This window comes from Hemicordylus capensis, chromosome 1 (genome assembly GCF_027244095.1).
Source record: "Hemicordylus capensis ecotype Gifberg chromosome 1, rHemCap1.1.pri, whole genome shotgun sequence".
Classification (NCBI taxonomy): domain Eukaryota; kingdom Metazoa; phylum Chordata; class Lepidosauria; order Squamata; family Cordylidae; genus Hemicordylus; species Hemicordylus capensis.
In genome coordinates this window covers 185,282,768-185,305,894 of record NC_069657.1, presented here as the reverse complement: position 1 = coordinate 185,305,894, position 23,127 = coordinate 185,282,768, and the positions used below count along the sequence as shown (strand labels likewise).

The window sequence follows — 23,127 nt, the reverse complement described above, 5'->3', positions numbered from 1 at the left end:
TGTTATTATGATTCTTAACTTGCAGAGAGGGCCGGGGTGAGGGTGGGGGTGGGGCTCCAAAGGCCTTTAGGTTCAGGCTCCAAAATTATCTGAGTGCACCTCAGGTGTCAAATATTGCCTTTTGTCTTCTGTGTCACATTGCATGTATATGAAATGGTATTGTGAATATAAGTAAACATCTTCAGAACTGAAGTCCTTCCATGAGAGTCCAAGACAACATAAAAGCTAGAAAGTATTTTTAAAAGAGGCTTAAAAAAACCTCGTGAAATTCACATGAAATCTATCTCATAATAGATCATGGAAGGGGGTGGAGGATAGCTATCACAGGCAGTAAATCTGAAAATAGGACATGCCAGACATGAGACAGAAGAGAAAGGTGTGAGATATCTCTCATCAAGCTATAATGATAGCATACAAGAAAAACAATATTTTGAAGCTTGGAGAAGGAGGGATTCCCAATGGCAGAGAGAGCCTGTCTCTTCCTGCAGAATGCAATTATTTACAAGAACCCTTATAAACCCAATGACTAACTTCTAGAAAGCAAGATGGACTGGGCTCAGCATCCACCAGCATGAAAAAATTAGGGGGGGGGGGTTTGATAGAAGGGGCAAAGTGCATTTATGGATGAGCCAGCTCAGCTGTGTTCCACAAATTATATTAAATTTCTAAATTTAAGGGAGCAAACTGCTTGTCTGAATGGGCGTTTGCCCCGACTCCGTTTGAGCCGCTGACACCTGCCCAACCTTATTCCAGGAGCGCGGGGAAGTGGTCCAACTATTTATACAGCTCCACCCTGTGGGTTACGTCGAAGTAAGACCATTTGCTTGCCGAATAACTGCGCCTGAGATTGCAGTCCTTGTGTGCGCCCGCCGTACAATATTATGAAGCCTCGAACTCTCCTGAAATTTAATGAAGTTTAAAGAAAAACGTAGTTTATTTTGGAAGAAAATGCATTCTGCACATGTATCAGAGGGGCCTCGTCTTCTAGACTAGAGCGCTGCTGAAACCTGTTGTCTCGGAATAGGTTTGGAATAGGTGCTTGAAGAAGCTTCTGTGACTCTTCTGAAAGACTTTTTTTAATCTGGCAAAGGTGAGTCGCGGCTCTGCCCCAACTAAGCGAACCTGGGGTCTCCTAATTTTTATTCGTGCGGCCTTAGAAGAAAGTGAAAGGGAGGAGGGAGGCAGGCTTGCTTGTGCGTGTGGGGCGCGGGGGCGGGGGGGGCACGCCTTGACAAGAGTCTCGTTTCTGGCGGGAAAGCAGCGGCGAGGAAAGCCCTGCCGGATGGGGCTGGCGCAGAGCCAGGCGTTGTGCCAGGGTGGCGCGCAGCAGTCGCCTCTTCGGAGCCGGAGAGGGAACGCGCGCGCGCCCGCGCGCGCTCCTGCCCCGAAGCCATTGTTTCCTTTCCTGGCGGCGTCAATGGAAATTCCCCCCCTCCCTTGCGCTGGCGGGGTAGGGCCGGGCTATTTATACATCCTGTCGCTGCCGTCACGGAGAGCGGCTTCGCTGACGAGAGAGCTGACGCTCTTGGACCCTGCCAGAGAGTCGGGCTTGCGGCGTGGCTGAGGCGGCTACAATGGCAGCTCTGTGTGGAGGCAGAAGGGGCTCGGAAAGAGGGAAGCGGGGGAAGAAGACCCTTCGCCGCCCGCCCACCTCCCAGCTCCTTTACGAAGAGGAACTGCTACTGCCTGCTGTTGTGAACAGCATCCGGCTATGGGAGCCCCCTGGAGGTGACCGCTGGCTTGCTGCTCGGGCAAGGCGCTCTGCACTGCAAGGAGCTTCGCCCAGACGTGCGGTTGGTAGCCAGGAAAAAAAAGTGGGCGTGCGAAGCCCCCTGCTTAAGCGCTGCATTGGCAGAAACGCCCCGGCTCGCTGGTGGAGCAGCTCAGAAACAGGTAGGGGGTGGAAAAGGTGGGGGGGAGTGTGTGTGTGTGTGTGTGTGTCGTTTGTGGCAACAAAAAAGAAACTTCTTTTAATAGCGCTCTGGTTCTTATGAGGGAGGTGGAGCTTCCCTGCCTTCTTCCCACCCCTAAACAAAGCCACTATTTACAAGATCTAGGAAACCCTTTCCCCCGGGTGTGGGGGAGGAGGAGCTTTTATAGTACAACACGAAGGCTTCTAAGAAAGTTCCTTCAGGTTCTGCAGACTCGCTGCTCCGCTTTCATAGCAATATAAGTGTGTGTGTTGTGTGTGTACTTCCTGCCTTGCATGTTTCCCAGATTTATGCTTTCAAATATCCCTTACTCATAGACCCGCGCTTTACTTTCAATGTCTCGGTTTTAAAGAAAACACTCCTCTGATTTTAATTCCTCTGATAATCTGAATGCAGATTTATATTTTAATAGAGTTAAATCTAGTTGGGGTTTTTTAAAATAAATTTAGCTCAATCTTGACAATAGTTTTCTGTGCAGCTGGATTTCCACTGGGTGCAGATGTTGCTAATGGCAGTTTAAGCACGGATGGGCAGATAACATATGAAATGCAACATGTTGCCATATGGTCCGTTTAGCCTTTCACCTCCAAGAATATCAATCAACTATATTCTGGGAGGAAATTTAATGACTCTGAACAAGAAGATGAATTGCTTGGTACAATTTATATTCCTTGACCTGAGACTTTATAAGACAGTAAGTGGATCTTGCAGTCTGTCTAGTAAGGATGTGGACTAAAATGTGGGAAGACTTCAAATGCTGTAAACATCTATTTGTCAACTGGAATCCTGAGAACTTCATATGTGTCACATGGCCTACTCCCTCAGACAGTACAAAGAATAATTGCATTAAATATTATCTATAAACATCTTATTTAAATGTTATTACTATCGCATTCTTATTTTGTCTTTGTCTGCTGTTTTCTGTTTCCCTGGAAAGTGAGAGGAGAAGAAACTACAGTACTACAGAATAGGAGCAAAATTTAGAAAACTGAACTATTAGCAAATGCATTGCTGTTGAAATAGCTAAATAGTACTCTCATTCACAACTACAGTTTGTGGGTTTTATTTATTAAAAATATGCACTTATCTTTATTTCAGTGTGTGAGAAATAGTTTATCTTGTTTATTAAAGATTAAAGGTGTTGTTAACTGTCCTCTTAGAAGTGTAAATGATATGTATGTCTGTTAATGAGCCAGATTTGTTTTGTCATATTTATATATGAGTAAAATATGGAGAACCTTTCCTGCCCATGGGCATTGGATAACATTCCTTAGAATGTATAACATATCTGTTTTTGTTGTCTGTCACAGTTTCTATGCACTGAAATACAGTGAGAAGAAAAGCACTCTTCAGTCATGAAAGAAAGATTTCAAAGTCCATGGAAAGCATTTTTGCAAAGCTGTGCTGAGGTCATAAGGGCACTGCTTCTAAAAGCTGCATTCATTTTAATTTTTCCACCTTCATTACATGTTAAAAGAGAAAGGGAAATCATATTGCAAAGGTATTTGCAAGTATTTATATGTAGCTGCACATTTCCTTCAATTTATTATTTCAAAACATATATTTCCCTAACACATGTATGTAAAGTGATATACATACTAGGTAGTCATATCATAAAAATAACCTGATAATGTATTACAAAATTTGTTCATCCTTGCTGGATATTATATCATATGAAACATGATATGTAGGCTTAGCGTGTGTGTGTGTGTGTAATACACAATATGCAAGTAGTATCTAGTGTTTTTGGAGAATCATAAATTCTGAATTCTGTTGATATAGAAAATTATTTCCTGTTCATATTAGTAAGGAACATAAAACCAGATTCACTCTCATTGCCAACTATGCTTTTAGTAAGTAATCAGATATTCTTTCCAAGTACTAAACCATTCAATTATGTAGGAACTGCTCGACTGATGTGAAATGGGTATAAGATCATGCAAAGTATGCTTGTACTGCCAACATAATGAACTAAGGAAAGAATTATCTAAACACCAACAGATATAAACATGGAGGAGGTAATGTTTGCCCCTGCTTTAAATAGAAATATAGATCTGATTATATACACACACTTGCATCAACACCTTTACATATTTATACTCATTCAGTGACCACTATTTCTGCATTACAAAGTCCTCTCAGGAGCGGTGCACTGTAGCAGAGAAGAGGAAGAGTTCAGAACCTCCTCCACCCCACTCTTTCTGCGCTGAAAATCACCTCTTCTTGAAAATGCTTTGCAGTGGAGTCATCAACCTAACATTAAGCATGGCTACCATGTAAGATGTAGTCTGGCTAAGTACATAGATAGGATCTGTAAAGCATGGTTAGGTCACTCTCAGTTCATTTACATTTGCTCGACATTTAGAAAACACTTTGGATTTCACTTTATAACTTCATTAGAACCAATAAAAAACGTTTCCAGAGCTCTGACGTGTTGTACTCTGCTTAGAAATAAATGTATTGTCATATATAGAAACAGAGTAGAATAATTTGTCTTTAAAGGCCTGCTTACTATTCATAGTCATATACTGGACTTCATTGAATTTTTATCCAACATAGATAAAACTCTCCATTCATAGTAAGTTTCTCTTTAAATAAGAGAAAGATTGGAATCCACTATTTGACTGCGCAATCCGCCATTCAGGAGGATAGAAAATCCCTATTGGTTTGAAACATCCTAAGAAGCTGAGGAGGAAAGGGTTATTAGTGAAACACCAGAACGCGTAGTTACATATTTTGATATGGATCTTCTAAAACGTAGCTTCCAGTGACCCAGGAGAGTTCATCATTCATGGTTTTTATCTGCTCAACTGTCAGCAGACAGGAATGCTGATGACACAACTGCTTACACCTTTCATCATGAAGGGCAATAGAGCAAACCAGAAAGAATTTGAGCACTACATATTGTGGATTCTAAGTGCATAGGTTTACCCGTAAGCATAACTCTGATTTCATTACAGCCACAGCTGCTGTCTTCCTGATGTATTAATATTTCAGCATTTTGGCTTTTCATTTTTATATATTAGCTATTTTAATGTGACTGCATTTTAAAAAGATGTTAATATTGAACTGCAGTATTTTTTCCCAATAGGACAGAATATATTTGCATATAGTTTTTACTTCTAAAGTTAAGCCATTCTAAAATATTCCAAACATAACTTGTCAAGTTACAAATGTCTAGGAAACCTCTTCTCCACATATATTTTCAGGTTTTGAACGTGTTTTTGCTGGACCAATATGCAAACTATGTAAGTGCCCTTTGTAGTTCATACTTTGAACAGATGGTTGACATTTTTAATTGTGTTCTGTGTTCAAGTATTTAGATAGCAAAATGTAGAAATTTGCTACATTTATGAAACTATTTGCATGTATTTAATGTAGGCTTCTTTTTGAATCCTGCAGCCATGAATGTTTGTTCTTTTTTTTCCCCCTTCACATCATTACTCTGATACTGCTTGATTAGCTCCCTCCCCAGTCATGATTGGTAATTAAAATAGGCATTAAAATTAGTCACTTAGCAATTTTGCTGTTCAATTGGCAATTAAATTACTTAATTGCAATTAAAGTCCTAATTTTAATTGGCAAAATGATAGATGTAGATTTAAGATAATATGTATAAATACTTTAATAAGTGTCTATATAAGGATTACTTAATTACTCAACTTCAAGTTTATGTTGTTAACTTCAGAACTTTAAAATGAGCAATGAAATTTTATATTACATCTATTCTAAATATATGATGATAAGGCATGTTGCATATCACTCAGGTCCTAGCTATAAGTTACTTCTGTAATATATAAATATGGCATGGGGTAATCTATGTAACAATTAGGCTGGCATAGTCATGCCTCTTGCTTGAAATCACCATTTAAGTCAATAGAGTTTCCATCAGAGTAAATGTGTCTAGGCTATAGGTGTTCAACCCAATCCAGTAAATTCCTCATTGGAAAGAGAGGTTGTATTTTTCAAATATAAAGTGCTTCTCTTTAAAACAGAGAGGGGGGCGGGGGACATAAAACAACAATAACTGCTCTACTAGCTGCCTTTATGTTTTTGGTTTGCTTTGATATATCACTGCACAGCAAAGTACTATCAAAAGTTGCAGTTAATAAACTAAATCCTGCAAACTTGCCTCCTCCTTGGTAACCAGATGCAAGGCTGTTGTACCTTTAATGCTGTACCTGTGACACCTGTGCAGAACAGGTAATGTTGGCAAATTCAGAGCTGCTTACTCCTGTTGTGAAGAAGTAAGAAAAGCTGGACCTGGACTTGCAGATATTCTCTCTTCTACACAATTATTAAAGGTACAGGAGTTCTGTACTCATTTGGATGAGTAGGTACCCAACATCCTCCTGAAGGCCTTCTTTATAAGTATTTATTACAAATTCACCTTCAGGGGAAAGACTGAAGGGAGAAAAATCAGGCATAGGTTAAAATATAGACTTGTCAGCAACAAAAAATAAAACCCTCCATATTTTGAAAACACAATAATGCACTAAAGTGAGACAGTCATTTAAGGCTTTGTCTTTATCACTGTCATGTTAGTTGTCTGCCACATACAATTCTGTTCATTTGACTTCAGCTTTTTCATAATTTATTTGGACAATTTAACTTGGAGTTTAGAAATGTCAGTAAATGCAAGTAAGCTTAGCTGAATCAACTATATACACACCATACAAAATTGTGAAGATTATGCTTTCATTTTAAGTGTTTTCTCAGAATCTGTACAGGTTTAATGTTAAGCTAGATCAAATTGCTTATTTGTGTTGAATTTTGCCAAATAAAACATTTAATACAAATTACAAGTGAAAAGTTGCATCTTCTGTGTTGATACATTTATGTTTGGCATATAGATTGTCTTTAATCATTTACAGGAACAGAAGAAGCTGCCATATACCTATATCAGGCATATAGTTGTCTTAGTGTGATAAGTAGTCATATTGTGTTCATTTTCAGATATCTCTATTAGCAACCATTTCCCTCAGATACTAGAAATAAAACCTTGCTAATACCATAAACAGATTTACTTGGATGTTCCAGTGAAATTAATGCAACAAATATTTATATATTGGTTTTCAACAAAAGTTCCCAAAGCAGTTTACATAGATATAAAATGACTCCCTGTCCCCTAAGGACTCACAATCTAAAAAAGAAACATGAGATAGAACCAGCAACAGCCACCAGAGAGATGTTGTGCTGGAGATGGAAAGGGACAGTTGCTCTCCCCCTGCAAAATAAAGAGAATCGCCACTATAAAAAGCTGCCTCTTTGCTCAGTTAGCAGGTCACCTGCTATTATATTGTCAAATTAATGGAACATATTGTCAAATACATGTACTTAGATATGTATATAAATCAATATTGAATTTAATCTGTGTTTATTATTGGGATGCCAACTGCAATCCTAAATACATGATATAGGCTGATTAAATAGAAATAAGGCCGATTACAGTAAATTACTATCAGTGGCTGACACATCCTGACTAAATTTACTTGAGAAGTTAGGCATCCCTAATCTGTCATTTTAATTTCAGTAGGACTTCCTTGAATAAATATAAGTCAGCCAGCATTTATAAATATTTTGCAAATGAAAAAAGCTTTGCATTCTTTATCACAATCATCCACTTAAAACAATCCACAGAATTATCTGAGTGCATGATGCTGTTGCAGTGTTAAAGCTAAGCAGATCCCAGTCTGGTCAATGTTCCCACAGAAGCCACTTTGTGCTTCCTGAAGGAAGAGCATGATGTAAGTGAAATAAATAAGCTTTCTGACATAAGGGGAAATCTGTTCAGTTGAAATCAGTGAGACTCTTATCCAAGTAAATATGCATAGAACTAGGGTGTAAATTCAGCAACAAAGATTAATCTAAATGTAACATATAAACATGCTACTGTACTAGAAAGCCTGTACTGGACTGTCAATCAGTTACTTCCAAAATATAAATACATTTTTTTAAATTAATATGATTTTAATTTGTCTATAGTTCAAAGCTCTGGAAATCAACTACAGTAGTAATTTCTATCAACAGGTAAATAGCCTCACAAATCCATCACTTTTAAGCTTTAGTTCTGCTCCCAGTGAACAGTTGGATCCTGTGGTATGCTACTCATGCATTCTGTGTCCTTTTTGAGCAGATATATCAACAACAATGCTAGTATAGGACCTTGTAACATAGCATTAGTCTGGTGTTTAATATTTTTCTGACAATACAGGCAGACTTGCCAGTAAAACTGTCTTAGTATCTGGATTCCAGTCACACATATATTTCTATTGAAAATTGTTTTTTCTAAATGGGTATTTAAGACAATGTCCAATAAACAAACATTTATCTAAATTAAAATGATAAAATATATTGGCTACAATGGGGTACCTAGGAATTCATCCAAACAATGTTTCAAAGTGCTTATGTAGATAAGATTTTCACAAGACATTGTGTCTGTGCATTGGTCAGAAAGATAGAGCTGGCTATTTAAAGAGTACAGGCTGTGAAACTCTTTATGTGCAGTAATGATTTTTCCTGCATCCTCAGTTGAAATTGTGATTAATCTAGAAGTCAATTACCTCAAAGGAAATACTTGCAACTATTTCAGTGAACCAAAACACAAACCTTGGTTACTACTGAAGTAGTACAAGTTTATCTTTTTATATAAGAGCATACGCCAAGCTTTAGCCAAGCATATTAGAAACCTTTATCTCAGATTTTATTAGGCCATTCAACTAGGCTTATATTGATTGTAAAGCCGAGCCCCCTACTGCCGGATTGCAGAAATGCAGTAACTAATGGCTGTGTAATGGGCCAACTTCAACAGAGCTTTAAGACTGCATTTTCGGTGACTGAAATCTGCCCTCACTCACCCATATGATAACAAAACAAAAGTCAGGCACATTCTGTGTGGTCCCTCAGTAAACGAGGCAAAAGCAGACGGTTGACTTCCGATAAGGAAAAGTTAAACAGCCTAGTTTGGAGGAGGAAGGGGTCAGCGTTGATGGACAGGTCGAACTTTGGGTAGTTGCAAATACCCTGGTTTTTAACTAAGGTGACAAAAAACAAACAAACAAACCCAGTTACGGAAAATTATTGCAGTTGACCAACTCGTGTTATTTTTGTTGTTGTAAGCAACAAAAAATGCAGCCCTTAAACAACTAGAACTGGGCAGATACAAGACACTTTTTATTCATCGCGTGCGAGGAATCAAGGCGGAAACGATAGTTAGGAAATACAGGCGGACCGAGATCTCATAATTCTTCAGTGCCCATGATGTGCTGATTTGCAGAATCTTATTATTGTGGACAGAGAATTTGAGTTTGAAGTCAGTCATGAAGGACTGATTGGCACAGTCACCCAGTGAACTACATAGCATGTAGTTCGGTGGGTGACTGTGCCAATCACTCCTTCAACCTAACCGGCAGTTGTGGATATGAACAGGATAATCCTATACACATGCTGCTTGTCCCAAGCTGTTTGGGGGGGAGAGTGGCGTGTGAAAAGCCATGTGTGTGTGCCCACACACCACTCACCATTCTTTCTGTTTATAGGCAAGAATACCCATCTGGAAGTTCTAACTTAAAGAGCAAAAAGCAGAAAGCAAGAGTGAGCCATGCCCATTTGTTGCACGTGCGTTGCTCTGAAGCGAGCAACTTCAAATGCAAAAAGTTCAGCTCAGAGCCCAGGCCAGGAAAAGGTTTAAAAATAAACCTTGCTTTCGAGTTTCCGATTCGGGGAGCCTTTAAATAGCCCAGCCCAATCCCAGGCTGTTGCTTGCTTCCCCCTTTCTCAGCGCAATGGAGCAGCCACCGCCGGGGCAAGCTGCCTGGGCGCTGCTACTATTTTTGGTGAATCCCGACCCTGTTGCGTCAATGGCCGCGTCCTCTTGCGTCACGCGACGCCCCGCCCCTCCTCCCCCCTCCCAACTCTCACTTTTTCCCTTTCGTTCACTTCAACCCACGGGCGGCGGCTGACGCGGCTGCGCTCATGCTAATGAGCTCGCGCTTTCCCCTCCTCTCAGTCCGCTGACTGCTTCGCGCCCGGGCCGGCGGCGGCGGCGGCAAGAGGCGAAGGAGGAGGAGAACTTAAGGTGGCCGCTTAAGGTTGCCCTCTTGTTTCTCGCTGCTGTGAACCTCCCTCTTGCTATTTATAGAACTCCTAAAAATAGCTGGCGGGGGGAGAGGGAGACTTTGCTTGTGTGGGAGGGAATCCCATTGGTCCAAGTATTCTTCACCTCTTCAGACTAAAACAAGGGAAGGGGACAGGGAGGAATTCCTTTCTAATGAACAGCGGCTAGACCTTGCAAAAGATGGGCAAGTCATTTAAACTTGGGGTGGAGGGGGGCGGAATAAAAGGAACAAGGGCGGGGGGGGTGGGCGGAGGTGACTGATTCCTACGTTGCCTAAAGAGCAACGTATGGCTGCGAGGCGCTCTCTGAGACCGCAACGCTGTGCACGGTTACTCGGGAAGTCCGGTTGAACTCAGTGGGACTACTTCCGAGTATCCTGCATGCTCCGGCTGTCCAGAGTTTCGAATTAAGATTCCATCCTCTTCTTTCTTCTCCTCCCAGCAGCACACAGTGCCTAGTCCGCACCCAAAGCAGAACACCGAGCTTCACCGTCACCAGCCTCGGTGGTGGTCAGTTCTTTCCCTCCACTGTTATGGGGAAATGAGCAGTTAGTCATGGGCGAGAATCTGTGGGAAAAACTTCTTGAGACTCAGAGGAGATGAAATGTGGAATGTTGGGGGCGGGGGGGGGCGCAAAGAAAGCGAAGCGCATGTGATTCACCCCTAAACCTCTTGCTGGACAGAGGGGGGGGGGTTCGTCGTGGAGCTCTTGGCAGCAGCCTGTTCAGCTAGGGAAGTGAAAGCCTTTAGCCCAAGCTGAAGCACCGGCTGAGCGCTCTCGTGCCGCTGTGAACTGCAACGCCCACTGAGCGCCTGCTTCTGTGGATCGGTGTGCAAACACGCCAGGAGGGGAAGTGAGACCTGCGAAGTCTCCCGGCTAAGACTGCAGTCCTCACTGAGATGCACACTACACGCATGTCGTAGACTCACTTTTGAGTAAGTATGCATTGGATCGGATGGCACTGGACCCGATTCTTCCTCCAGCCACCACTAGCGCACAGTTTTTCCTCACTCTGCAAGATAATTCAATGGATTTCTGCAAAATATTTGCAAGAAGTGGAGCTTTTCTCCCCAAAGCATAATAATACATTTGCCATACAGCGCTGCTTATAATTGTCCCACATACAAGAGAGACAACGGCGAATATCTTACAAGATGTACTTTCTCAGAAGACCAGTCGTGCCCCCCCCTTCCTTTCCTACAGAAATGATACCTGCTGTGAGCAGTTTTTAAGCAGCTGGAGCGCAGGAAGGAGAGATGTTTCAGACGTAAATCATACTAGGCGTTGTGCAACTTGTTGAATGCGTTGTCTCGGCCTTAAAAGGATGGAGTGGGTGCGTCAGTACATTCCTAGTTCTTTACTTGTCAAGCGCCCTGCTTGACTAGTAAAGAAAATGGGGAGTCTCTGGATCCAGAATAAGACGGTACTTGTTTGGGAAGGATACATGTGGGGGGGGGAGTCGCATTCACAGAGAGAGGAAAGGTGCAATGCCATGCACGTCTACTCGGAAGTAAATGTCAATGGGACTTACTTCCAGTCCCAGGTACGTATGCATAGGATTGCAGCCTTCGCTCTGCAAGAGGAGGTCCCCGAATAGATAGCTCACGTTTCCCCCGTGGCATGGAAATCTACGTTGAGAGCACGCACACACACACACACACCCTTGAGTGGAGCGAGAGTGATAGATTGACAGTGTATGGAGATTCTCTGCTCCATGTATGACAACAGGGGGCGGGGAGAAGGAAGGAGAATTCGCTCTTTGTTTACAGTCTCGGACATCGGGGTGTACCGGGATAGGGAGGAGGAGGGCTTTGCCCCAATTTTGGCAAAGCAGCGCCAAGGTGAAGGCAGGCAGCGAGTTGTTTCCCACCTTAAAAGCGACACTCTTGGTGATGTCACGTCGGAAATTTACCAAAGCAAGAACTAGCCAACTGTACGGAGAGATCCAGCCCCTTGACTGGCTGATTGGGCGGGCAGCACTGACGTGCACTGACGCTTGGAGACTTGAGGTGCATGTTGTCGGCTGTGCAATACGGAGCCCACATAAACAAAGGCACATTGGAGGGAAGGGCCAGTCTGTCCGGCTTGCTCGCCTCGCACTTCGCTCGTACTGTGCTGGGAGAAGGGAGCGGGTGTGTGCTGCGAGTCGGTGTGTGTCTGAGAGGGAGAGGGAGAGAGGCAGACAGGCAGAGGGAGAGAATAAGGCATCAAGGGCTCGCTCCGCTTTCTCCGTTCCCCCCGCCGATCCGCCCCTGGGAATCTGAGCTACCAACAGTTGAATGAATGAAAAAGACACCGCCTAACAAGTAAGTGGAACGCGTTGCTTGGGTGACTGCTGCCTTCCTGCGATCTGGATGGGGGTCCTTCGTTTTCTTGCCCCGCGAAAAGTAGCAGGGGGCTGGGAGGAAAAGGTGCGGCGGCAAGTAGTGAAATAATAACAGATTATTCCCGAGGCTTTTCCAAACTGTACTTCCTAGGAGGACATCGCCGCTAGGCCTTCAGATCTGGGGTGCTCTCACCTCCCCTTGCTCAGTTGCTGTTTTCATTACTATTGAGGAGACAAAAGGCAACTTCGGGTTTTGTCGGTTCTCTCCTATTAGACTTGATGCCATAACTTTCGAACTTAGTGGGATTTGCCCGAGGTTTAGTGGCCGGAGAAAAGTTATTGGGCGTATGTGTTGCTTGGGAAACGGCTTTCATCTCAGCGCTCTCCAGGGCTTAGCGAGTGGAACTGACGCTCAGGCTGCGATTACTTTGTTGCCTTTCAGGTTTATTACTGACAGAGGTGGGGGTGGCAAAGTCTGGTACCACATTCAGCTTTTATAGCGAGGGACACCAGCGGCCCCCTTACTTGGCATAGATGGAGTGAGAGACAGACCTCTCCCCAATTACCAAGGCATACAGGGTGGGGGCAGGAGGCTGATGGCGCCGAGAGTAAATCCAGTGACAGATGAAGATACTCCTTTTATTTGATTGGAATTCGAATTAAAGGGTGTGCGGAACAGGTCTCTGAAGTGAACGCAGAATCGCGGGGTGGGGGTGGGGTCTGGGGGGTTGGTTGTTTTCACTTGTTAAACTGTTAAACTTCCCAGTGATGGTTTCTTGCATGCTTGAGACATCCTTGGAAAGCAAGAGGTATGTAATCACTGGGAAAAGCCCCCCTGCAAACTAGATTTGCGTCAGTTCAGAAGGCGATCCGGAAGAGGAGGAGGGCTCACTTTCTCCTTGCGTTCAGATTCGTTACTTTCTAGCGCGCATTCTTTGGAAACCCTTTCCTGGGCACCCGTCAGGGTCGGTGGCTCTCAGCTATAACTTCTTTGGCCTTTAATTGCCTCTTTCTTCACAGACGCGCGGGTGTCTTTTAATTAATTCCATTTGTGCTATTGTGCCCTTTTTAAAGCTAGCACTGGAAACTCGTGCGGTCCAGTGGCATTTTGGAGAGGAAAGCAGGGGAAACATAGGCCGGACTCTTGTTTTTATTTTGTCTAATTAAATGGATAACTCGATTCTAAGCATATTTTCTTGGTATCTAATCCAATTGGATTGCAAAGGACTGACTTCTGTCCAAGTAAGCTTTCTAAGCTTGCGATGGAAATGGAAAGGGGGGGGGGGGATAGGGAAAAAAAAACTAAATGTCTATTTACTTTTGTCACACAATGAGGAAAACAACGCTGTATGGAAGTTCTTCTTTAAAAGAGAACCATTTTTCTCCTTCCATCCTCATCTTCATCCTCATCTGCGCACATAGATGTTCATACCCGGCGGGAACTATGCCCAAAGTGTCAGAGTCACCTGTTCTGCCTGGTACTTTCTAGGAAGCCCTGCTATGTTGCCTGAAGGGAGACTGGCTCGGGAGTTTGCCTGCTTGTGCCCGCTGGTTCCTCTGCCAGTTTCCAGGCGAGTCTGAAAGTAACCATGTTTTCCCTCTCATGTCTCTTGTGTGTGTGTCTCAGAGCGCGTCCCGGGCAGACTGGAGTCCGCCGTGCATTGCTCAAGTCTTGGCAACTTGTCCCTCCACTGAATTCCGACGCTGTCCGCCTTTAATTCCCCCGAAAACGCCTCTCACTCGGCTGAAGGTTGGTGAGCTTCTTGTCACTTTCACCTTTCAGGCTCCAAAAGATCTCCAGACTGCACCAGACTGCAAAATATCTCCCTTGCTGGGTCATTAACGCAGCGAGATGCTTCCGTCTGGCATAACCAGAGATTTGGGCTCCAGCAAAGTGGGGGAAGGGAGGGGGGATCGTTGTGGGGGAGGCATCGGGGGGCGGGTGGAGATGCGGGCTACACACTCTGCAGCTCTAGCGCTGACAGTGCTCAGACGTGCCTGGTTACCTCTTCAGGCTAGTCTGCGGGGTTCCTCTCTGCTTAGAAGATCGCCCCTATCCCCCTCCCCATTTCCCTCCTTTCCCTTCCCCTCCTCGCCCCCATCTCTACCTCTGGATGCCACACCCTCTTTCCCACCTCTTCCTCTGCCTACCGAGTCCATCCCCATCCATCTCTCTCATCCAGCTTCTCCTCTACCTCCCACCAACCTCCTTCTCCACCCCTCTTTCCACCCCTCGCCTCTTCTTGCCACCAGCCACCCCTTCTCCCCTGCCCCCACGGCCCTCTGTCCCTCCTTCGGCCATCCTGCCTGCTGCTTTCCCTGCGCCCCTCGGACGGAGGAGGGAGGGAGGGAGGGAGCGGTGGGTGGGCGTCTGGGCGAGGGGAGGGCGGGCGGGCGGGTGTTGCTGCTGCTGCTCGCCCCGCGTGGGCTTGTTGCCAGAGAGCTGAGCCATGTTGTTGTTGTGCCGTGTTTCGTTTGCAGCCATGCCCTGCGTCCAGGCTCAGTACGGGTCCTCGCCGCAAGGAGCCAGCCCGGCCACGCAGAGCTACGCTTACCACCACTCGGCGGCTGCCGGGGAGTACAGCTCGGACTTCTTAACGCCCGAGTTTGTCAAGTTTAGCATGGACCTGACCAACACTGAAATCACTGCCACCACTTCTCTCCCCAGCTTCAGTACCTTTATGGACAACTACGGCGCCGCCGCCGCTGCCGCCGCCGCCGGCTACGACGTCAAGCCGCCCTGCCTGTACCAAATGCCCTCGCAGCCGCCGCCGCCCCCGCCGCCCCCGCCGCCGGCGCCCTCCATCAAGGTCGAAGACCTGCCCCTGCATGGGCACGGCTACCCGCCGCAGCAGCCGCCGGCCGCCGGGCCCCAGCAGCCCGTGGACGAGCTGGCCGTCTACTACAAGCCCTGCTCGACGCCGCCCACGCCGGCCGCGGGCTTCGCACCGGGCCAGAGCGTCTGGGACGAGGCGGGGCCCCTGCACGGCTTCCACCACCACCACCACCATCACCACCACCACCATGCGCAGGCCTACGGCGGCGGCGCGGCGGGCGGCGGCGGCGTGCACAAGGCGGCCCCGGCGGCAGTGCCGCGCCTCTCGCTCTTCTCCTTCAAGCAATCGCCGCCCGGCACGCCGGTGGGCAGCTGCCAGATGCGCTTCGACGGGCCCCTGCACGCCCTGCCGCTCAACGGCGAGCCCTCGGCCCACGGGCCCGGCGGCGGGCATCACCATCACCACCACCACCACGACGGGCAGCCCTTCGCCGTGCCCAACCCCCTCCGCAAGCAGGCCGCCGCCGCAGTCGGCTTCCCCGGGCTGCAGATCGGGCACGCCTCGCAGCTCCTGGATGCCCAAGTGCCCTCGCCGCCCTCGCGGGGCTCGCCCTCCAACGAGGGGCTGTGCGCGGTCTGCGGGGACAACGCCGCCTGCCAGCACTATGGCGTGCGCACCTGCGAGGGCTGCAAAGGCTTCTTCAAGGTGAGCTGCTGCACCGGGCTGCACGCAGGCGTCTAGGCGCCACTCATCCATCCCTCATTCCTCCACCCGTCTGCGGGCGGGGGAGGCTGGCTATCCATTCTCCATCAGTCCAGTGATCCATGCACGGGTGCTTTCCTTAGTCCCTCTCCAGCGCGGCCCCGCCTCCTGCAGGTTAGGATGATCTCCTCACTTGCCCACTTTGCAGTGAGTCTGCAAAGGAGCAAGTGCCACACCCTGGTCCCGACAAACCCGGATTAGAACCCCCGGTTTCCGCCCTTGGACCGCTCTGACACATTCACAAGACTTTCACCTGGCAATTCATCCAAAATAAGCATAGCCCTCTGGTTGCCTGTCTACAGACACAAATTAGGATCGTCGCTCTCCTTTTGCGTCCTTGAGGGAAAGACGGCCATGGTTTAATCGCCTTAACTGTGTGGGCAGGCACCACGTGCATAGGATCCGTACCCTTACATGCAGCTTCTGTTAGTCCAGAGAAACAGCCCGGCCTTTCCAACTCACAATCCCTTTAGCAGTTTAGAAGGATTACACTGAAGACCGAGAAGCTCACTGCTTAGACAACTTTTTGATTTGATAGGCATGTAGCAGCAAGCACCACAGAAACAAGCTATTCCTTATCACAGCAATTACCACCATCCCTTTATTCTGGATTGGCTATCACTGACACAGCTTAGAACCCCCCACTTCACTCATCCCCAGATTTTTTAAGGTGATGGTGATGAGGACAGGATGGTCAAAGATAGTTGGGAAATGACTATCTTTGTGAAAGATGTGGGGGGAACCCTTCCCTTTACCTCCCTTTCCACTTTTATTATTTACCAGTGCCGCTAAAGCGCCACTGCACAGATAGAGAACTCGGAGGCCAAAAGAGCCAAGCAGCCAAAAGACTTTGAAGGGATGAGGAATGCGCCGCCACTGATCTTGAAAATGTGCGCCTGGGTTATAGGGGCAGAAACATTCCAATTCTCTCCCCTCCCCATCAACCCGCTGGACCAGCCAGCCTCAGCAGGGATCTACCCACAATCCAGCGCAGGAATAACAAGCGTTGCCATTTGTGAAGGGCGCCAAAAGGTGCGCTAGGCGCTGTACAAAAACTACTGGGCTGCTCCTTTCCCTTGAACCCTTTGCCTAAAGGCTACCAGCCCTCTGAGGGAAATGGAAAGGAAGAGCTCGATATCGATCTGCCTATGGATCTCCCTCCCCAACAACCTGGGGTGACACAGGGTTGGCCCATCTTCCGAAAAAGTGGAAGGGTCCTGGCACGTTTCCCTCCCCTTCCCTCCGGAAAAGAGACCTGCAAGTCCTTGTTGGAAGATAAGCATAAGCTGAGAGCGGGAGAAAGGGGCCATTTGCATGCGCTCTCCTTTTGCCTTCGGATTGAAATTGGTTAGGACAGAGAACCGTGTCTAAGCTAACCAAGTGGAACAGAATTCCCTATGGTCAAATTAAGTGATCTCTTTATTTCCCCCATCCTGATTGAATAATCTTATCATTTGAAAAAGAGAAGGTCTCCGAGGAATGTAAATAATATGAATGCCCACGGATTCGTATTTACTGAGCGTCTCCTCGCTCCTTTGCCTGGCATATAAAACACTGGCGAGGAGCTGCGGGGTGAACTCCGAGGAGCACGCTCGCCATTTGTTTCTTGCTTAAATGCCTTTGAAAAGGAGATTGAGGGGAGGCTTGGAGAGAGGGAGGGGGAGAGGGGCTTTAGAAGAGGAAGGCATCCTAGGCAGTTCAGCCGCTTGTTCAGCTGAGGAGCAGGGCTCGGAGAACTGCAGGGAGCTTTTAACCGACGGCGCCTTTCTTGGGCTCTTGTTCTCTCTCTGTTTTCGCAGCGCACCGTCCAGAAGAATGCCAAGTACGTTTGCCTAGCAAATAAAAACTGTCCCGTGGACAAACGCCGCCGGAATCGGTGCCAGTACTGTCGCTTTCAGAAGTGCCTCGCGGTCGGCATGGTCAAAGAAGGTACACGATGCCGGCGGGGTGCTGGTGGGATCAGTCCTTCAACAAAAAGCCCCTCGCAAATCCTTTCCCCTTAGCCACGCCGGCGAACTGTTGCTCTCCCTTCACATCCAAGGGGGTGTGGGGCCCCCTGGCCCTCCTCCAAGGGCTGCGGGTCGCACACCCCTCCTGGATTCCCCCAGAGGCAGAAGGAGAGGCGGAGAGAGGCCTTAAGCGCTCCAAGGAAACGTGGCGGGGCGCACGCCTCCTGCCTCCTTCTCTTTGGCCCGGAAGGTGTGGGAACCGGTTGGGCGACATCACATCCAAGATGGAGGGTAAGGGACTCCGGGGCAGAGAGAGGAACTGCGAGGCAGGCTTGAACCCCGGTGGGCCGGCCAATGTGAGGAAGCCGCTGCTCAGGGGCCAGGCGCTATCCTCAGAATACACGCAGCAGTCCAAGCCCTTGAAACGAGCTCTGGCCATCGTCCCTGACTCGAATTCAGCTCTAAAGAACAGAAAACTGCTACAGCCCACTCATTTCCCTCCAGTCAGGGAGATTTCCGTCGGCAACGACAGGCTGCTGATCCCTTTGAAAAGTCGACTTTCCAAACAAACAAACAAAGTGGCAAGGAAAAGCCATCTTCCTTCAGTGGGCGCCTGGCGTGTGTGGGAAGCCCCCTTGCCCGGCTGAGCCAAGCGCTGTCCTGCAAGGCGCTCGGCGCTGTCTGTGGACGGGCACCCAGGGGGTTCTTTCTGCTTCCCGCCCTAGGCCATCCAGCGAGCTGACCCGCTTTCTCTTTTGCAGTGGTTCGCACAGACAGTTTAAAAGGCCGAAGGGGTCGCTTGCCATCGAAACCGAAGAGCCCCCAGGAGCCCTCTCCCCCCTCGCCCCCGGTGAGTCTGATCAGTGCCCTGGTGAGAGCCCATGTCGACTCCAACCCGGCTATGACCAGCCTGGACTATTCCAGGGTAAGCTGGAGACAATATTCGTTTAAGGGGCCTCCTCGCGGGGAACAAACGAACACGCGGCTAGTCCCTAGCGAGGCCATGACTCGTGTGCGCTCCTGGGAGGAAAGAGAGAGAGCGCGCCTGTTCGAAATGTATAGTAAGAAAGTGGGGGGGGGGGAATTGTTGCCCCAGTCAGGCTCTGCTTTTGCGAGGCAGCCAAACTAAGGGGGTGAGGAATATGGGGTGGATCGGAGGGCGGTTTACAACAGCAGATTAACTGAGGCTGCAATCCCACGCTCATTTCCCTGAGAGTAAGCCCAGTGAACAAAGTAGGACTTACTTTCGGCTCAACACGCATAGGGCTGTACTCTTAGTCATTACTATAAAGTATATGGCCCACTTTCCCCCGCGCTGGGTCGTATTTCTGGGAGCTGCCTTTAGTTTCAATTGGACTTTCTTCCCCGTAACAAGTCTGTGTGGGAAATTAATTCGCTTGAACGCTGCAACTCCCAAGTGAAACGCCTGTAGGACCAGAGTGTGCGTTAAGCCGAGATCCTCACAGCCCATACTCCCGAAGGGTTTTTTCCGCAGGGTTTACTTCGCAGGGTTTACTTCGGGTTAAGTACTAGTTTGAGGCGTGCAAAGTGCACTTGGCTTTATTCGGCTTTGAGATAGGGAAGATGCGGGCTAAGGACTCTGTCCTTTCCGATACTATATAACCCAAGCGGGAGCACTTAGGTCGGAATAAAGGAACCATCTTCAAATATAGCGATGGACCCAAATGTATGTGGCTGCATTTTCTCCTCTGGGAGAGAGATGCAGGTATGCGCCTCTATGCGGGTACTCAGGGAGCTCATCCTCCTCCTCCGCTTCTCATGTGAAATTCGCTTCCTAGCGGAGAAGCGGCGCGGTGCTTGCTTCTTCCTCGTCGGCCCTTTGGGGTGCCTTCATAGGGCCTGGAAGTGGAGCCTGTCTGGCCACAGCAGTTTCCACCCTCCTCGCACCACCCCTAATTGAATTAATTGCCCTGGAACATCTAATTTCCTTACTGGTCAGAGAGAGGTTTAATTGTTATAAAAACCTGGCTCCCCTCCTCGAAATGGGGTTAGCAATTTCACGGGCTATATATTTTAGAGAACCTCATTAAACTGCTGGGGGTCTCTCTCTCTCTCTCTCTCTCTCTCTCTCTCTCACACACACACACACACACACACACACCCTTCCCGCCCCGCTTTCGCCTCTTCTTTGGAATGGCATCCCAGTTCCAGGCAAACCCGGACTTCCAGATGAGCGGCGACGACACGCAGCACATCCAACAGTTCTACGATCTCTTGACCGGCTCGATGGAGATCATCAGGGGCTGGGCGGAGAAAATCCCCGGCTTCACCGATCTCCCCAAACAGGACCAGGACCTGCTTTTTGAATCCGCCTTCCTGGAGCTTTTCGTCCTGCGGCTAGCCTACAGGTAGGCAGGCAAGGGCTCGCTAGGCAGGAGTCGCGGGCGGCATGCGTGTGTGTGGGTTGTGTGGGAAGCGGGGGCGGGGGCGGGGGGGAGGACGGAAGTGCTCTGAGATCCTTCCATTTAGAAACCTGAGACGTTCAAGGTCCGCTGAACTGCGTTTTATTAACTCCTCGGTAATTAGGTGCCTCTTAAGCCCTCCATTTATTGCTCTGCGAGTAATTAGTTGTTTGCCTTTTTCTCTCTCTCCCCCCGCAACCCATCTCTCTCCACCCTCTGAACTCCCGGCAGGTCTAACCCAGTGGAAGGCAAGCTGATCTTCTGCAATGGAGTGGTCCTGCACCGGCTGCAGTGCGTCCGTGGCTTCGGGGAGTGGATCGACTCCATCGTGGAGTTCTCTTCTAACCTGCAGAATATGAACATCGACATTTCCGCCTTCTCCTGCATCGCTGCCCTGGCCATGGTGACAGGTGAGCATGTGTTTTCGGCTCCCTGCTCCCTCTGCTTCATCACACCTGGTTGAGGGATGTGTTTTTTAAACTCCGGATTAATTAAACCGGAATAATTACCCAGACAATACATTGTGCAGGTTAGAATTCCCACATTACCTGCAAACTCACAATCTTTCACTCAGTCCAGGTGAAAATCCAGAACACCCGCTCCACTATTTTTTTTATATGCACATTCTCATTTCAACCGCAAACTCACACCATTTTACCCCGACCTAAAATACGCCATACCTCCAATACCCAATTTTCTCCCGTCATGCCTCCTCCTATCCCCCCATTCGTATTTGCCACCGAATATTGGATCTCCGTCTTCCCTCAGGCCTTTAACCCTGGATTAATTTACAAGATTTACTCTTACTTGCAAACCCTATATCTCCTTTTTGTTCTGTCCGAATTAGTCCGGATTAAGTAATCTGTTCCACGTTCACACGTGCTAATGCCCGTTCCAGTCCACCCATCGCTTTTGGGCACTGTGTGCGGTTTCACCCTTGAACTACCGTTCAGTCCAGCTGCACACTCACAATCAGTTCAATGGGACCGATTCCCAAGTAAGCATGCACAGGACAACACAACTCCCATCACTGTGGCTGGGTGGGGGTAGTGCAGAAGGTGAAGACACTTGCTTCAGAGTGAGGGCCCTACAGCTTGTGTCTGGTGGCCAAGGCCTGCTGGGCCACCCCGTCCCCCCTAAAAGGCGCCTTCTTGTCCCTTCCGCAGAAAGGCACGGCCTCAAGGAGCCCAAGAGGGTAGAAGAACTTCAAAACAAGATTGTCAATTGTCTCAAGGACCACGTGACTTTCAACAATGGCGGCTTGAACCGGCCCAATTACTTGTCCAAACTCCTGGGAAAGCTGCCGGAACTGCGCACCCTCTGCACGCAAGGCCTGCAGCGTATTTTCTACCTGAAACTGGAAGACTTGGTGCCACCGCCGGCGATAATCGACAAACTTTTCCTGGACACTTTACCTTTTTAAAAAAAAAAGAAGAAGGAAGGAAGGAAGAGGAAAACGAGAGCGCGAGAGAGAAAGACAGAGAGAGAGACTCTTCTCTGCTGCCACACTTTCGAAGCGATGAACTTGAAAAGCTTCGAAGGGGCGGGGGGAGGAAGCGGACGGAGGGGCCTGAGCGAGAGCGCAGCGGGCCAGAAAGGAGCACCCTTGGGTGCCGTGCTCCCCTCCCTCCCCACGGAAGCTCCCCTCTCCTGCAGGACAGTGACTGGGCATTGGGGGCTGTGGGGGCACCCTGGATTCCGTTCCTTGGACTGCACACAGATCCCATGGTACAAGCTTTTTATTATCGCCTAAACAAAAAGTATCCTTAACCCCCTCTCCCCAAAACAAAACAGAGTTTTATTGTTATTATTATTATTATTATTGTTATTATTATTGTTATTATAATGGAGAAGGACTTTGGGTTAGAGAGCTGAGCCTCTCTGGCAACTTGGGGATGCAGGCACAGGCCAGAGTATTAAGAAGCCTCCCCTTTTATTGAGACGTAAAACATTTTCTGCTGTAAAAGGAAAGCTGTAATATAGAGACTTAAAAAGTTAACTGGGGGGGAGGGAAAGGGGCGGCATGAATGGACAGAAGGCGAAGGATTGTACATTTATCAGACGCGGTTTGGCTTTTCCTTAAAAAAAAAAAAAAAAAAACCAACACCACACAAACCATTGTTCTGTGCCTATTGATGAATAAGCTATTCAAACCGATCTTAAATTTAAAGAGAGAAAAGGGTTATTATGACTATAAATCAAAGGGTTTGAACAACAGCAAGAACAAAACCGTGAGAATTCCAGACCTAATCAAGGAAAAGCCCGACGAGTCGAGGAGGACAATGTTTCTTATAGGCACTTGCTATTTCAGTGATGTCTATATTCTATAAATAGTTATTTCAGACACTATGTAGTCTGCTAGATTTTATAAAGATGGGTAGTTCTCTAAGAAGCTTCGAACGTTTTTCTCAATTGTAAAATAGGTGGGCACACGTGTTTCAAAAACCCAATCAGACCCCTCCCCCGCGCACACACACACACCGGAAACCTTCCGAAAGGGACCCAGATCCCCGTGTTTGTAAACACCGTCCGGCATTCCTTGTTTGTAAGTGTCGTATGTATTGTTGATGCTGATTAAAGGAAAAACAGTTTATATCTTGATGATTTTGTTGTCTGAAGCGAAACCAGTCCTGCATGCAGAAGCTTTTGACTCTTTCCAGAGTGCTTATCTCATCTACATCACTCCCTGGAAATTGTTGAGCACTTTGAATTTTATTTTCGTTTTTAAAAAAAATGTCTACAATTGTCGGTTAATATATTATTTTACATTTCAGAAAGGATTTCTTTTTTTAAAAAATGCCAAGTTCTGTCATATATTTTTCTTGGTATCTTTCCAGTATGAC

The 23,127-nt window shown here is 47.5% G+C and overlaps 1 protein-coding gene across 8 annotated transcripts; it reads left to right on the top strand.

Annotated features, from left to right (window-relative positions):
- Positions 1–1,218: 1,218 nt before the first annotated feature.
- NR4A2 (nuclear receptor subfamily 4 group A member 2) lies at positions 1,219–22,877 on the top strand. 8 transcript variants are annotated; one of them, XM_053284545.1, is made up of 8 exons: positions 1,219–1,893; positions 14,001–14,123; positions 14,855–15,855; positions 17,712–17,841; positions 18,623–18,786; positions 20,028–20,230; positions 20,516–20,694; positions 21,451–22,877. In XM_053284545.1, the coding sequence occupies exons 3-8, from the start codon at positions 14,857–14,859 to the stop codon at positions 21,705–21,707; spliced, it is 1,932 nt and encodes a 643-aa protein (XP_053140520.1). In that variant the 5' UTR covers positions 1,219–1,893; positions 14,001–14,123; positions 14,855–14,856; the 3' UTR covers positions 21,708–22,877. The 8 variants fall into 8 exon arrangements, with proteins under 8 accessions (XP_053140520.1, XP_053140524.1, XP_053140519.1 ...); XM_053284549.1 differs by lacking the exon at positions 1,219–1,893 and adding an exon at positions 12,054–12,353 and having other exon boundaries at positions 15,042–15,855; XM_053284544.1 differs by lacking the exon at positions 1,219–1,893 and adding an exon at positions 12,054–12,353.
- The last annotated feature ends 250 nt before the right edge of the window (positions 22,878–23,127 follow it).

What these genes read in the sequence shown, in the direction of transcription:
- NR4A2 (XM_053284543.1), top strand. Translation starts at nt 14,824, where the DNA reads ATGTTGTTGTTGTGCCGTGTTTCGTTTGCAGCCATGCCCTGCGTCCAG. An exon ending in GGTCGGCATGGTCAAAGAAG is followed by an intron (nt 17,842 to 18,622) that starts GTACACGATGCC and finishes TCTCTTTTGCAG; the next exon opens with TGGTTCGCACAGACAGTTTA. An exon ending in TGCCCTGGCCATGGTGACAG is followed by an intron (nt 20,695 to 21,450) that starts GTGAGCATGTGT and finishes TCCCTTCCGCAG; the next exon opens with AAAGGCACGGCCTCAAGGAG.